We start from the raw sequence: 15979 nt of genomic DNA, 5'->3' as shown, positions 1-15979 counted from the left end.
ATTAGTGTCTGGACATGTAGGACCAGGGACACAGATGAGCCACCAACCAATGGGACACGGGCAGCGAGGCCCTCTCTTGGAGCCTCTCTGGTTTCTCTCTAAATGAGGATCTGACTTTCATGTTTAAAGGGTGGTGGACTTTGGCCCAGGAAGCCTATAAAAATGCTACTGGTTTAAACTTGTCATGTGTCTCTGCAGTTTTGGGGAGAGCCATGTTTCTTGTTCCTGTCCCCTCCCCTGCCTGATGTTGATTTGCAAAGAGCACATCTGGCATTGGAGATTGTTTATCTGGCCACTGCGAGAGGGTGTGGCTTCTAAAAATATTCACACAGTCAGTTGGCAGAAAGAATGAGAGCAATGCGCTTCTTTGGGTTGCATACTGTAACTCTGTGGAAGCATGTCTACTAAAATAGTCATCCGGCATAGCATTAATTTGCAATTAATAAAAAACGGGCCAGATTCACATCCCACTCTCTGGGAGAATGGAATGCCGACAATTCCCATAGAAGGCTCCAGTATAAATGCTTTACAATGAGAAGAGGTCCAGGCACCAGGGTCAGCTGACCTCCTCAGAGAGGGCTGGGAATCTGTGAGCTCCCAGGGCTCAGCGTGGAGGGGTGCAGGGGATATGGCCCGATGCTCCCTGTGACAACGGAGACATGGCTGCGGTGGGTGAGAAAAGCAGCTTTGAACAGCCAGGGCCAAGACAAGATCGAAACCTCTGAAACTTCACAAGACCAAGGGGGCAGCTGGGCGTCTGAGCCTCTGCGCTTGAATTCTGTGAATGTGAGAACTCTGTGTTTGTGCATGAGTTAACCAGTTCATTTGTTTGTTCATGTACCCTTGTGTGCGTGTGTGTGTGTGTGTGTGTGTGTGTGTGTGTGTGTGTGTATGTGTGTGTGTGTGTGTGTGTATGTGTGTGTGTGTATCCGTGCGCACCTACATTCATTTCTGCATGTATTTACTGAGGACTTGAGCATCTATGGGTGGTATGTATTCATTGAAATACGTTTAAGCACCTACTGTGTTCTCGATCCCGTGCTGGTGATTTAATAGTGAACTAGGTGGCCACTCCCCTCCTCTTGGAACTCAAGAGTCCAGCAGTTGTGGAGCAAGCAGTAATAAGGGGCCATGAGAAGGACACAGAGGTAAATGAAGAAGATAAGGGGCCTGCCCTGGTGGGCTTAGGATTCCAGTCGGGAGCCTATAGACACATAAATCCAGTCGGGATTTATAGACACATAAATCCATGAAGCAATTGTCTGAGGGTGAAGAAAACCCATGCATGTTGCAGATGGAGACTGGAGCTGCTCTTTTGCTTAGGACAGTCAGGGGAGGCCCTTGGTATAGGATTTGAGTTCCTCACATCCACCAAGCTTTCTCTGGCTTCCTGGCCTGGGCACACGTGGTTCTCTCTGTCTGGAATGCCCTTCCCACTCCTTTTTTTGCCTACCCCTCCTTTGGGGCACTTCTTGAATGCTTCTTCTTCTAGGAAGCCCTCCCAAATTCTCATCCCTCAACAGGGCCAGCTGACCCCGTGTAATATGTTGTGGGAAAACCGAGCAGGTTAGTGGTGGGTCTGTCCAACTGGATGGAGCAGGAAGCCTTCATGGAGGAAGCAGTGATTGAACTGGGTTTTGGGGGATAAGTAGGAGTTCAGCAGAAAGGAATGTGATGATAGCCTTTTAAGAGAAAGAACAGCACACACAGGAACAGGGCATGGAGACTAGAAAAGGAAGGTAATGTTTGTCAAGCTCCTACTTGAAGCTAGGGCCCTGTGCCAGATGCCTTCTACATGCCTTATTTCATTTGGTCCTCAGAATGTCTCCACTGGGTCTGATTACCCCTCTCGTACAGATGAGGAGCCTCTCGTAGCTAGTGAATGATGGGACTGGCTACAAACTCATGGCTAGTGGGTTCTAAAGACCAGACACCCTCTACTGTGGTCCCTGCTGTCGACAAGTACGGCTGACGAAAGCAGGGACCACAGAAGTGTCCTCGTGTGATGCCTTGAATCCAAGAGAGCATCACATGAGGACACTTCTGTGGTCCCTGCTTTCATCAGCCGTACTTGTCTGCAGACAGACTTGCTTGCAGACAGCTATGTCTTGGAGAAACTCCAAGTGCTGATGGCAGCCACGGCCAGGCTGCCAGGTTCGCGGTGGCGAGAGCAGCCATGCGGGGATGCCAGGGCTGTGTGCCCTGAGCTGGCTGCTTCTTAGCACCCTGTATGCCGCATCTGGGACATACCCTTGGTGCGGGGCTGCCCCAGGTTGCTCCCGTGTGGTCGTTCCTTTCCTTTTGAGAGAGGCAGGGTGTGCTTAGATCCCCAGAAGATTAAAGCCGACCCCACTCACTTCTACTCATTGTCCCACTCCCTGCTGTCACTTCCTGATAAGTCAGGAGTGGGGCTGTCATGGGTAAAGCCACAGCAGTGAACTTCAAGACTAGAAAGGCACTGCAGAGTGTGTCTTCCTGGATAGAACAGCTGTATTCCCAAAGAATTGTGCAGAAAGTCCATTTCCTCGTCAGCCACCCGAGAGCAATAACTTCCCTTCATGTAGCGCTTTACAGCCATGGCAGCTCTTCACGGACTCCTCTGGCAACCACTTTCCTGCCCTGTGCCTCAGCTTTCTTACCTGCAGAATGGGGGTAATAATGGAACCCTTCTTGTAGGATTGTTGTGCGAATTCACTGCTTTCATAGGTGTGGTGCTCACAGAACAGTGCCTGACTCATGGCAGGGCTGCCACCGTTGTTATTCTTATCTCATTTAATCTGACCTTGATTTTCCCATCATGTGGTTGGTGCTATTGTACTTCCATTTCCCAATAAAGGACACCGAGACTCAGAGGTTAAAGGAGCCATGGCCAACATCTGTTGAAGGTCTACTGTGTGCTAGGCATGGTGTAAGCACTTTCTGGGTATCAGTGCATTTGGTTGCATACCAGCCTTCTAGGTGGTCACATTATTATCATCAATCCCATTTTCCCAGTGAAGAAATGCAAGCTCCAAATGACCCATGTGCATGTGAATCCCCTGGGGCTTGTGGATTCCATAGGTCTGGGCTGGATTCCATAGGTCCGTAGATGTGGATTCCGTAGGTCTGGGCTGGGGCCTGAGAGTCTGCATTTCTGAGATGCTCCCAGCTGACGCCGACACTGCTGGTCCACAGGCCGACTGGAGCGGGGAGGGGTCCACCAAAGTGCCTCAGTTCGATGGTGCCTCAGTCCACCAAAGTGCCTCAGTTCGATGCTGATGAGATTTGAACTCAGTTCCTCAAGCCCTGCATCCTTTGCCTTTCTTGTCATGGGACGCCGCCTCTCACGCTCGAAGTGCCTATTGTATAAATGCGTGACAAGATCTCCTGGTTCTTGAATGGGCGTCGGCTCTTTGTTCTTTTGGCTTTAAGTTTGCTTTGCCGGGAAAACAATTAAGTCGACCAAACCCTCAGCCATATCATAATGGCTGTAGTTTATAGAGTCCCTGGTTCCGGGAGCTGCATGTGTGCTCTCTTCACGCCCCTCGACATCTGCATGAGATGGGTTCTGTTCTGAGTTCCATTTTGCAGGTGAGGAGACTGAGTGACTTAGCAGGTCCCACTGGCTACCTGGAAATGACAAGGCCAAGGTTAGCCTCAGGTTCTCCTGCTCCAGAACCTCTGGTCTTTGGAGCTCGCCACTCTTCCCCTTAGACACTGCAGATGCCTGTCAGGTCATCACCAATCATTGTCATTGTCAGCATCTTTCCTAGCCAGCAGATACTTTACTGTTCTGAGATGCTCCCAGTTGACGCCGACACTGCTGGTCCACAGTGTTTACTGTTCACCAGGGGAGCTCATTATTAGCAGTAATATGAGGTTATTCCTCTTCTTCAAGGTGATCAAATATATGTGACATAAAACTCACCATTTTTAGGTGTACAGTTCAGTGGCAGAAAGTGTATTCGCATTGGTGTGCTATCATCAATACCACCCATCTCTAGAACTTTTTCATCTTCTCCAGCTGAAACTCTGTGCCCATTAAACACCAACTCCCTGTCCCCCCTCCTCCCAGTCCCTATAAACCACTATTCTATTTTCTGTCTGTATGAATTTGACTACTCCAGGCACCTCATGACATGAAATTGTGCAGTGTGTGTCCTTTTGCATCTGGTTTATTTCACTAGCATTACGCCTTCAGGGCTCACCTGCATCGGAGTGAGGTTCATCCTTTTATTTGTTGTTCTAACTCAGATTTTCATCCCTCGGGGAGCACCTCTAGAAATGCAAACAAAAGGCAAAAGAAACCCCCAAATACAAAGGAATGGAGGCTGGTTCCTACTCCAGGACTCCGTTTCAAAGTCACGGTTGAACTGACTAGTGACGGGCAGGAACAGAGGGTTCTGAACCAGCATAGGGCAGGGAAACTACCAAAGCAACCAGCAAAGATGCCAGCTAGTTCCCTTTCTCCAAAGCTTGTGTTGGTCTGCAGAATACCACTTGAAAAGCAAAGCCCAGTGTCGTCCTCACTGGAGAGTCACTCTCCTCTGCAAGCGGATGCTGTATTACAGAGAAACTGTACAGCCTAGGGAGACCCGCGTGCCCTTCCATGGACTGTGCTCCTCTTGGTGTCCATTGGCAAAGCTTCTCACATCCCTGGACCTTCAGCTGCTTCACTCTTGGAGCGAGGGACAGGATGAGCTTCTCTTAGGACTCTTTCAGGCCCAACCAATTCTGGGATGCGACTATTTGTTTAAAATAAATAATTTTCAAGTTTCAGTTGTTCTTCCATTCTTTTCGTGGATTTTGACCTTTCCTTGCTGCTGTTTTACTTCGTATTTTTATTTAGCTCAAGTCACTTTTTAAAATGATATCTATTTGAAAAAGAAGCCCTAAGTAATTACCCTAAATGAATAGAAGACAAACTGAAAAAAAAAAATAGAATGGAAGCCAAACAGCATTATTAAATTCCAGCTTGATGTTAGTTACAATTCTTGCTCATAAATGTGGAGATGCCAAAGACACCAGTGCCCAACAGACACTTTTTCCTTGACAATCCGAAGGACTGACAGAGAATCTGCAAAGGGATGAATTTTTCATTTGTGACTCAAAGTTCTTTCATTCCGTTATTGTTTGGCATCTAAAACTTCTCTATTTCTTCACTGTCAAGAGTCCCTGGTGCTGGGATAAGCTCTCTTCCAAGTATCATGAAGTTAATTAACTCTGGATTTAAAGGTGGGAAGCAAATATTTATTGAGCTCCAACTCTGGGCCAATTACTGCTGTAAGCATTTTGTGTACTTTTTGTTACTTACTCTTTTTATTTATTTATTTATTTACTTGAGTAGAGTCTCACTCCATCGCCCAGACTGGAGTGCAGTGGCACGCTCCTGGCCACCACAGCCTCGACCTGCTGGGCTCTGGCGATCCTTCCGCCTCAGCCTTCCAAGCAGCTAGAACTACAGGCGCGCGCTACCACACCTGGCTAAGTTTTGATTTATTGTGGAGATGAGGTCTCGCCAAGTTGCCCAGGCAGGTCTTGAAACCGCAGGCTCAGGCATTCCACTCGCCTCGGCTTCCCAAAGCGCTGAGATTACAGGCTGAGCCACTGAGCCCGGCCAGTCCCTTACTCTTAACCATGACACTGTTGGGATAGATACTTTTCCTATCCCTATTTCACAGATGGGAAAACTGAGACTTCTGAGAGGTTTTCAAACCAGTGGCCATTTCTTCTCTTATCAGTAGGTGATATAAGCCCCATAGGGTGTTAAATCCTAGAGCTGAAGCTCTCCCTGAATGGCTCAGAGTTTGAGAACTGAGCGTGTGCGTGTGTGTGTGTGTGTGTGTTGATTAATATTGCTTTTCCATGGAAGTGCCAAGAACACGGGCTAATCTAGATTTCTATTAATCTTGTGTCAGCGGCAATGACAGTTTTACTGGGAGAAGCTGATAAGCATCAGTCTGTGAGGATGGGAGTGGGCTGTAACATAAACACACTTCTCCAGAGCAGCAACAGAGCCAGCTAGGCTGCTCACACTCAGAGTGGAAACTCCTGGTGTGAGTGTGTTTGTGTGCAGCCCACGCGTGCCCAGAAGCTTGCACAGTGCCCAGCGTGAAGACGCTGCCGGGAATACACCTTCCTGTGCACAGCCATTGCATTCCTCTCCTGATTGACAGCGTGTACTTCATAAAGCCTCCACCCAACTTGTATGAGCAAGTGAGGGACCTTGATAAGTAAGTGGAATTCAGAGCAATTAGGTGCAATCTGAGCCCGAGGATGTGTTGTCTGAGGGCGGTGTCGTGTTGTCCCCCCCTCAGCTGCTTTCAATGACATTCCATTCATTCAGGGATGACTTTTACAAAATAGGCTTATTCTAGGGGCTGTACTCAAAACAGGGCCTTGGTGAAGTTCAGGCTGGACCGCTCTCTGGGCGTATGAATCACACAGGCCATTTGTGAGCCTCAAGTGGGGAACGGCAGAAACCTATAGGGGCACAGCTTGTAAGGCTGACGCAGACTGGAGTGAAATGTGTTGATGACCTAGGGCAGTGTGGCACTGTGGTTTGAAGCTTTAGAGACCCGGGGATTTACAGTGCTGCTTACTAGCTACATCTTCTAAGATAAGTAACTTCATCTCCCTACACCGCAGTTTCTTCATCTGTTAAATAAGTTCAAAAAAATTACGATACAACAGCCATAACATAAAATTACTATTTTAACCTCTTTTGGGCATGAATACGTTATTGTGTAAAGGGGACTTTTGATAGGATTAGACAAGTTAAAGTGTTTGGAATGGCACCTGATAACTAGAAATTTTCAAAAAGTGAACCACTAAGTTTATTGTTATTATTATTTTACATTATTAATGATCTTATGCTTGTCAAGATATAATACCTGTTCTAGTGTCAGGTGTTTCTTGGGTGTGGACAGGTACTGAGCAGTAATTGAGGCAAAGATAAGGGGAAGATGCAGGACATGCCAGCTGCCTCAGGGGACAGTCTGCTAGGGAAGTCAAATACATACAGATGTGTACAAGTGTGTACATACACATATAAATGGAAAAGTGCTGCCATAACGGATAATAAATCAAATACTTCAAGAGACCAAAGAAGAGAATGACTCCCAAGGGTACAATATAGTGGAAACAAGGTTAGGTAAAACATGCATCAAGCTTAAAGGGTATGAAGCACTTTTGCATGCATGGTCTCATCTTGATTGTTTTTCCTATTCTCATGCTAATACTGTGAGCTAGAACAGGGTAGGCATCATGGATTCCCATTTTCTGGTGGGTAAACTGAGACTCAGAATTGCTAAGTGACATGCTTAGCGTCACACAGGATGGTTGGGGCAGAGTTGTGGCTGAGGTAAGATGACTCAAAACCCAGTGCTCTGAGTCCATTTCATTTCAGGTCACAAGGCAGGCAAAATACAATTCTGATCAGCGTGTGAGTGGATAAAAAGGTGGTGGGTCCAATTGCAGTGGTCAGGGTTTTCCACAGTGTGAAAAGCACACCAAGATGGATGCAGTGTGATTTTGGGTAGGTCACAGAGACACGATTTTCACCAGCAACATCAAGCCGGTGATTTTATGAATGTTATTTCTCAGAGCAAGTCTAAATGGAAGTTTAAATAGAGAGTCCATTGAAAGAGTAATTTTAGGTATGTCATAGAGTTTGTAGTCTACAGATCTGGCAGAACTTGTGATGGATACTGAGACCTGCAGCTGCACTGACCCAGTTGGGCTGAGTGATCCTTTGATGAAGACTCAGGACTGGAGAGAAAATGGCCATCCAGCCAGCAAAACCAACCAGATGCCCCTCGCCCCCTCTGTGCACCCACCGTGTAGTGTGAGCTGATCCAATGCAGATGCAGTCTGGCGTGCTAACAAGTCTCTCTGGGTCTTGCTTCTCTTTGTAGATTGCTGACTTTGGGCTTTCCAACCTGTACCAGAAGGACAAGTTCTTGCAGACGTTTTGTGGGAGCCCACTCTATGCCTCTCCTGAGATTGTCAATGGGAGGCCCTACAGGGGGCCAGAGGTGAGCAGGTTGCCTGGTGTGTGTGTGGGGGGAGGGTTAGGGGTAGTTGGGGGGAAAGAGAGAGGGAGGGTGAAAACTGGATCAAGAAATGCTTAAAAAAACAAAGCCCCAAAAAGCAAGCAAAGAGAGCTTTCCCTTATATGATTGCAAAAGCAATGTTATGTACACCTGGGAGGAGATTTGGAAAATCCAGAAAATGCTAAAGGAGAAAATAAAGTTAACTGCAACCCCCCCCCACAAGAGATAACCACCTAATATTTTTGTGACTATTAAACTTTTTCTAATGTAGGTCGCTGCATTTCAAAAATAATTGAGATCAAGTTAATAAAAGGCAAGATCTCTTAAGATAATACATATATGCACATATATATTATCTTAAGACTATATACTGTGACCTTTTCTGAATCCATTATTAAATACATGATTTTTAATGACAAACTTTTATGATTACTATATTTTAATTTATTTGATAATGTCTCTAGATTTGGACATTTTTCCCCTATTATATCAAAACTGACAAAACAAACAAAAAACCACTCTGTGGGGAATATATATATATATTTTGCATATTTTTTGACAGCATGTATATTTGAGGAGATAGATTTTAATTGCATTCATGAGAAATGCATTTCTGTACATGGCTAAAGCTTTCAGGACTGCTGTAAGATGCGGGTATGTGAGAATGTTATTTTGAAAATGAGTGAGTTGTGAGTGATTATTCTCTTTTTAAAAGATGGTCCTCTTTATAGAGAGATTCATCCACTCAGTACCCTTTAAATAGCAGCTGCTCTGTGTGTTGAAATGTTTTCTTCCAAATATTTATCTGTTTGAGAGTGTTTGGGGGGCAGGGCAGGAGAGTGAGAAGAAGGATACTAAGACCCTGTACCGATTACAGTGAAGAGAAAGTCTTTTTGAACTAAGAGTGTAAGGGAGGAACATAGGACTCAGTTTTCAAAATTATAGAGACTCGGCACTGTAAATTTCTTGTAGATCATGAATGCTTCTTTGATCTTTGATGGCCTGTTTCCGAGGTTACCAGCTGGCAGCTTGTGATCTAGCCAGCAAACTTGCATTATTTGGCCACATTATTAGACTTTATTTAAAAAGTTAAACATTTAATAATTGGGAGGTTGCACATAGAAGTCTGCTTTCTGACTTCTCTTGAAAGACCCAAGGATCTCACAGTGCTGGATTTACATTACTGCGTGGCAGCAGTTAGCCAAGGAGAGGTTGCCTGCCGGAGATGGCTGAATGCACTGCACTCTACAGTTTGTCTCTGTCCTCAGCACTCTACTTTGCACCCCTTTGTTTGCCTGTTGTCTGCCTGGCTCTTGTAAGATTTGAGCTTGCGACCCCTGCTCCATTTGAAGAAGGCGCAGGAAGGAATTGATTCCTGGATTAGGAATGAAGAGCCATGCATCCCAGTCTTAGCTCTATCACTGGGGCAGGTCCCCTGGAGAAACTGTTTAGCTTCCCTGTGCCTCAGTATTCTCATCTGTCAAATGGGGCTGAAAGAAATCCAGGCCCTACCTACTTCAGAAAATTAGAGTGAGGATTAAAGAAGATAGTCTATTTAAGAATGCCGTTAAGTTAGTTGGGACCCTTGGCCTCTGTTTAAAATGGAAAGGCTGATGCGGTAGCAAGTCCCAGCTGCATTGCTATCAGTTGTCAGTCTGTGATGGGAGTCTCTACCAGGTGCTAAATTCAGTTCCTGGGGGCATTGAGGGTGTCTGCTCCTAGGCTGTGATGGTAACGGTTTGGAAGGCATCCCAAAAGTCTGCTTCCCAGCTCCTGTATGTCCTGTCTCTCTGCTCCAGGTGGACAGCTGGGCCCTGGGTGTGTTGCTTTACACTCTTGTTTATGGAACAATGCCCTTCGATGGTTTCGACCACAAAAACCTCATTCGGCAGATCAGCAGTGGAGAGTACCGAGAGCCCACGCAGCCCTCAGGTGCGTGCCCTGGGGGGGGGTCAGAGGTTAAGGGGAGAGAGATTGGCTTACACTACTCACACTTTCTGCTTTTGTTTTCATATGTCTGTATGGAGTCTCCTGAGTTCGTCTTTGTTCTTTCCAGAAAAGTCATGCTTGGCAAAGCTGGCTTGTTAGGCTGCTTTACCCAAGCCTTCTGTAAGTAATATTTCAGAGCAAATGTTCTAGGAGTCCAGTTTGCTTGCTGTGTGAACCTGGAAAGTCACTTAATCTCTTTGGATTTGGTTTCTCCACCGTAAATCAAACTTTTGGGAGAGGTATTATATGAAGTCCCTTGCAATCTGGGTAGACGTATAATCCACCCTCCCTAGACTGTAAGTGCCATGAAGGCAGCTACTGCCGTTCCGCTGTGGTGCTCCAATGTGGGGTATGGCTCATGGATGCTATTTTGTTATCTATCACTGTGTAACAACTCCATCCCACTTCCTCCAAACAAACCAAGTGGTTTAAACAGTCATGAAATTATATCTCTCAGTTCCGTGGACTGAGAAGGGCTCTTCTGGCCTTCCTTGGGGTTTCTTCTCTGGTTGCAATCATATGGCAGTGAGGGCCGCTGCTGGGGCTGACACGGAAAGCCTTGGTGCTCTTCTGTGTAGGCTCTCCCTCTTTGGGGTGCCTCCCCATACCCTCTCTTTCCAGGATAGAGCCTGGACATCCTCAATAGCAGCTCAGGGCTGGAAGAAGAAGTTACTAGACTTTCTTAATGTGTCTGTGCTTAGAACCCAGATACTCTCAGGTGCTCCATCGGTCAAAGCTACCAAAGTCATGCGCACCAGCTCTTGAAGGTAGGGTGTCATGCTGGTACATTCCCCTATATACACAGCTGAGAAGAGGGAGGCCAGTGGCTCCCCAGAATATAATTCACCCCAATTGGGGGAACACAGTCGGATGATCCTAAAAGTCAGTTTTTAAGCTGTGAGAGTCAGTTGGTTCCTGTGGCCTCCTCCATATCCCTTTGAGGCTTGCCCGTAATTCAGAAATTTGCAAGTGGACTTTTTCAGACAGGCTGTGAATGGATAGAGGTATAGATCAGCTCTCTGATCTGACAGCTCAATAGGACACAGCTTACATCAGAGAGAGAAAGGAGGTGAGCTCCCTGGGTGTGGGTCTCAGAACCTGGCAGAGCCCTTGGGGTGAGGCCAGCCATGGAGAGGGCCACTCTCACTGCTCAGGTGCAGCAGGTTAAGTGTCCCTGAGCTCTTGTCTCCAACACAAGGATCATGAGTGCTGCATCGTTATATGAGCCTACCTTTGGAGGAATAAAGAAAACCACAGTGATCTATATTTGTTTACCTTTTTGGCAAAATGCTGTCCACCAAAGGAACGGTCATGCCCCGCTTGGGGTTGGATCTGGATTCTTTCTTGGTTACCTAGCCTTTCACATTTTATAAAGACCTGAGATGATAGAAAGTTCAGTAGCTCCATGACATTCCTTCACTCAGGGGAAAACCATGCTGGGATGTGATGGTACACTGACCTGTAGTTCTGAGTCTTGGTTATGCTTTTTTTTTTTGAGTTGGAATCTCACTCTGTCACCCAGGCTGGAGGGCAGTGGCATGCTTCCAGCCACCCCAGCCTTGACCTCCTGGGCTCAGGCAACCCTTCTACCTAAGCCTTCCAAGTAGCTGGAACTACAGGCACATGCCACCATGTCTGGCTAATTTTTTGATTTATTGTAGAGATGAGGTCTCACCAAGTTGCCCAGGCTGGTCTCGAACCTGTGAGCTCAGACAGTCCTCTCACCTCGGCCTCCCAAAGTGCTGGGATTATAGGCCTTGATTATGCTTTTGATGTATGGTCTGAAATGCTGTGGCTTCCTGCTCCATGGTGTTGCTGTTCCCGGCCTCCAGATGGGTTTTTCCTAAAGGGAGTGCATCTCTTTAGTCACTCTGGAGGGTCACCCAGTTACAAAGACAGAAACTCCCATGTAACGCCCGATTCTTTTTGTCTCTTACCCCCTAGATGCTCGAGGACTCATTCGGTGGATGCTGATGGTGAACCCCGAGCGGCGGGCCACCATCGAGGACATTGCCAACCACTGGTGGGTGAACTGGGGATACAAGAGCAGCGTCTGTGACTGTGATGCCCTCCACGACTCCGAGTCCCCACTCTTGGCTCGGATCATTGACTGGCACCACCGTTCCACGGGGCTGCAGGCTGAGGCTGACGCCAAAATTAAGGGCCTGGCCAAACCTGGGGCCTCTGAAGTCATGCTGGAGCGGCAGCGGTCGCTGAAGAAGTCCAAGAAGGAGAACGACTTTGCCCAGTCTGGCCAGGACTCGGTGCCTGAAAGCCCATCCAAGCTGAGCTCCAAGAGGCCCAAAGGCATCCTGAAGAAGCGAAGCAACAGCGAGCATCGCTCCCATAGCACTGGCTTCATCGAGAGCGTCGTGGGCCCTTCCTTACCCTCCACGTTCAAGATGGAGCAGGACCTGTGCCCGACTGGTGTGCTCCTCCCAAGCTCCCCTGAGGCAGAGGTGCCTGGGAAACTCAGCCCCAAGCAGTCGGCCACGATGCCAAAGAAAGGCATCTTGAAAAAGACGCAGCAGAGAGAATCTGGTTACTACTCATCCCCAGAGCGCAGTGAGTCTTCAGAGCTTTTGGACAGTAATGACGTGATGGGCAGTGGCATCCCTTCCCCCAGCCCCCCGGACCCAGCCAGGGTCGCCTCCCACAGCCTCTCCTGCCGGAGGAAGGGCATCTTGAAACACAGCAGCAAGTACTCAGCGGGCGCCACGGACCCAGCCCTGGCCAGCCCCGAAATGCCCACACTGGAATCCTTGTCAGAGCCCGGCGTCCCCGCAGAGGGCCTTTCCCGGAGCTACAGCCGTCCTTCCAGCGTCATCAGCGATGACAGTGTGTTGTCCAGTGACTCTTTTGACTTGCTGGATTTGCAGGAGAACCGCCCCGCCCGCCAGCGCATCCGCAGCTGCGTCTCTGCCGAGAACTTCCTCCAGATCCAGGACTTTGAGGGGCTCCAGAACCGGCCCCGGCCCCAGTACCTGAAGCGGTACCGGAACCGGCTGGCAGACAGCAGCTTCTCCCTCCTCGCAGACATGGATGATGTGACTCAGGTCTACAAGCAAGCGCTGGAGATCTGCAGCAAGCTCAACTAGTGCTCCAGGGCGCTGAGGACAGGCGGAGGCGGGCTATGAGGGAAGAAAGGGAGCAAGACTTGAGCTCACAGGCTGGTTACCTCTTTGCTGGCCATGACGACAGACTGAAAAGGATCGGCGCCGTCTCCCGTGGCCGTTTGCAGCCTTGAGCCATCCCCTGAAAGGGAGAAGTGGGCTCTCTTGCCAGTCCTGCCAACTGCCAGTCAGAATTTGGGTCCTAAATGGTTTATGGCACCTCCCAGGGCATCTGCTGTCCAGGGAAGGTGGTGTTGACCAGCACTTAGTGGGTGGGTGGGGGGAGAACAAATGGGAAGGGGGCGTTTCCCCAGGAGTCGTCCAGATGCTTCTGGAGGAGGGGCAGGAGGAACTGGGCCATCTGCTTTGCTCCTTTTCTCCTCACATGAGCAAGCTTGGTCTGACTGCATGAGTGGGCAAGTAGATTTCAGCAATCTGAGCTCGAATCAGTGATTGATTGATAGTGGCTGCCAGTTGTGCTGGTTTGAGTAGCCCAGGCACTCTAGGATGGAGGGCCGTGATTGACGAGTAATGGCAGCCACGGGAATGGGAAGGGAGGCGGTGGCATCAGTGCCATGTAGTTGTCATCCTTGACCCGACTGAGCCCTGGGAATTAGGTTAAGGCATCCTGTGGGGTCTGCGTTAACTCCTTCATGCCTGGTAAGGCGTTGGTTAATTTGCTACTACTCTACCTTGAATGGAAGATAGGGCCTTGGTCAGAGAGAGAATGCTCTGGATTCTGCTAAGGACACAGAGTCAGCCCATGGTGATTTTTCAGCTCCTTGCTGTTCACCTCCTCTTTCCTTATGTCTGCCTTGCTTTTATTAGCACAACCTCTTGAGGGTGGGCAGGAAGAAAGATGGTGGTGCCAGAGGTCAAAACTGTTGTGTCCGAGAGAGCACGAGACCCTCTGTGGTCTTTGCACAGAGGAGTGGAAGTTGATGCCCATCAGCAAGGGGCACCTTGTCACTTTCTTTGTCAATATTACCTGGAACGTTGCCTTTTGGGTTCTCACCTGTGCGAATGTTTCGAATTGGTTGTGATACTGCCCACGGTCTCCATGGGATGACTGGCTCAACTGTCGGCCCTGTTCACGAACAGCAAATCATCTTCTTGTCCCCGAGTGTAGAATCCTCAGAGGTAGATGAGTTTGCTTCTAGGGAGTTAGTGTGTAGGTGGGATATTGGGATGAGGAAAGGAAAGTCAGGTAGAAGGTGCTTTTCCCCTAAAATCATAGTATTCTGTGTCGTGGCTTTGAATGTTGACATGAACTCCTGAGCTTTGGGGAAATGGAAAGTTTCGTTCATTTAAATGAATAAGGGATTGAGAGAGTGGAGTGGGTTGGGAGGGCGCGTATAGGAGGGGGAACGTTTCCTTAGAGGCCGTCCAGATGGTTCTGGAGTAGGCGGAAAAGAGGTGTGAGAAGACTCTTCTCTTAAATAGTAAGAAAACTAGGCATGTAATTTCTGAATACCCAGGTTACAGATTACAAGAGGGATGCCTTCAAGATATGAGATTTGGACTTACGGTTTCTTTGGGATGACTTCAGATTCCACAGGCTTAGGCAAATTGAAATTCTTATTTTAAGATGGTGCCCTCTGATAGCCACATAGATAGGGGGACAGGTCTTGGGGCTATCTTGGGAGAAACCAAAAAATAGTCGTTCACAGGGAGACGAGAAAGAATTTGCCTGACAGCACTAAAACATTAATTAGAATGAAATTGCCCGTTCCTTAAGGAGAGGGTTCTGTTTCTCCCCTGACACTGGCTCTGGTGTTTTGACTTGTGCGTTCATTCCTTCAGGGTGAGCTGAGCAGTGTATTATGGGAAGCTGCTCAGCTTCCTTTCATTCAATTCCACCTCCTTCCTGAACTCCCATAGAGGTTAAAAGGGAAAAACAAAAAACCTTGTAGATAGCAAAGTGTGTGTGTGTGTGTGTGTGTGTGTGTGTGTGTGTGCGCGTGCGCGCGCGCGCGAGTGTGTGTGTTGGGGGTATGGGTACATGGAGGGCAGCCTGCAACCTCTGGGCTCCCCACTCCGGCTTCATCTTATATAACCTTTCTGAACAGCCTATACTGCCACACTGCTGGCCCCTCCTGCAAGGCAGCTGGCCTTGTTGGTAGCTGCACATATGACTTAGGTCTAACACCTACCTACTGTTGATGTGCTTTTTCCTCTTGCCAAGTGATTGAGTCTGTCCATTGCTCCAGGCTTTAAGTAAAAATGACACTATTAAGGAAAATCTACTCCCTTCTCCCTCCCCCAAGACACCTGTCTCTTCCCTTTTGTCAATAAATTCAGACAGTGGATTGTGGCAGAGAAAGTCCTCCACTCCGAGGCAGAGACTCTGAGACTCTGAGTTTGTTCGGGGGGACTAAGTTTTCCTTCTGATGAGGGCTTGGAGGGGCAGATTCGCTGGTCCCTCAGGCCCTGCTGGGGTCGGACACGGACATCCTCTGAACCTAGATGTGGTGTTGACTGTGCTGGGAAGGCAAAACTCAAAATAGAGGGAAGAGTCCTTAAAAGCAGCTCCCTTGCTGCATAATTAAGTCCTGTCATCCCTACCAGCCAATCCTAGGCAAGGAAGTTACACTTTATTCACGTCCATGGAATCGCATGGGAGAGACGCTTTCAGGACCTGGTGGACAAAGCAGGAGACTCACTGTCAGCTCTCCTGGTCCTTCCCTTGCTTGAGTGGGTCTTTCAGCGTCTTAGTTTACACACCTGCCAAAGGGGTAGTTATACTTCTTTTTACAGGTAGGTTTCAAGGCACGATCAGTTTTCAGGAAGTGCTTCAAGACCCCAGGCAAAATGAAAATGCTAAGTACCCTCTGAATTTCCATC

The 15979-nt window shown here is 48.2% G+C and overlaps 1 protein-coding gene across 1 annotated transcript in view; it reads left to right on the top strand.

Annotated features, from left to right (window-relative positions):
* The window catches only part of NUAK1 (NUAK family kinase 1), a 37908-nt gene extending 24478 nt beyond the window's left edge, over positions 1-13430 (top strand). Inside the window, exons 4-6 of the mRNA XM_021709772.1 lie at positions 7896-8015; positions 9833-9965; positions 11967-13430. Coding sequence (XP_021565447.1) covers positions 7896-8015; positions 9833-9965; positions 11967-13120 — 1407 coding nt within the window. The 3' untranslated portion in view covers positions 13121-13430. The remainder of the gene's footprint in view (positions 1-7895; positions 8016-9832; positions 9966-11966) is intronic.
* Positions 13431-15979: the final 2549 nt, after the last annotated feature.

The sequence above is a fragment of the Carlito syrichta genome, unplaced genomic scaffold (genome assembly GCF_000164805.1).
Source record: "Carlito syrichta isolate Samal-C Ts95f unplaced genomic scaffold, Tarsius_syrichta-2.0.1 Scaffold281728, whole genome shotgun sequence".
Classification (NCBI taxonomy): domain Eukaryota; kingdom Metazoa; phylum Chordata; class Mammalia; order Primates; family Tarsiidae; genus Carlito; species Carlito syrichta.
Note: the sequence above shows the minus strand (reverse complement) of the source record. Positions and strands in the feature narration are given on the sequence as shown.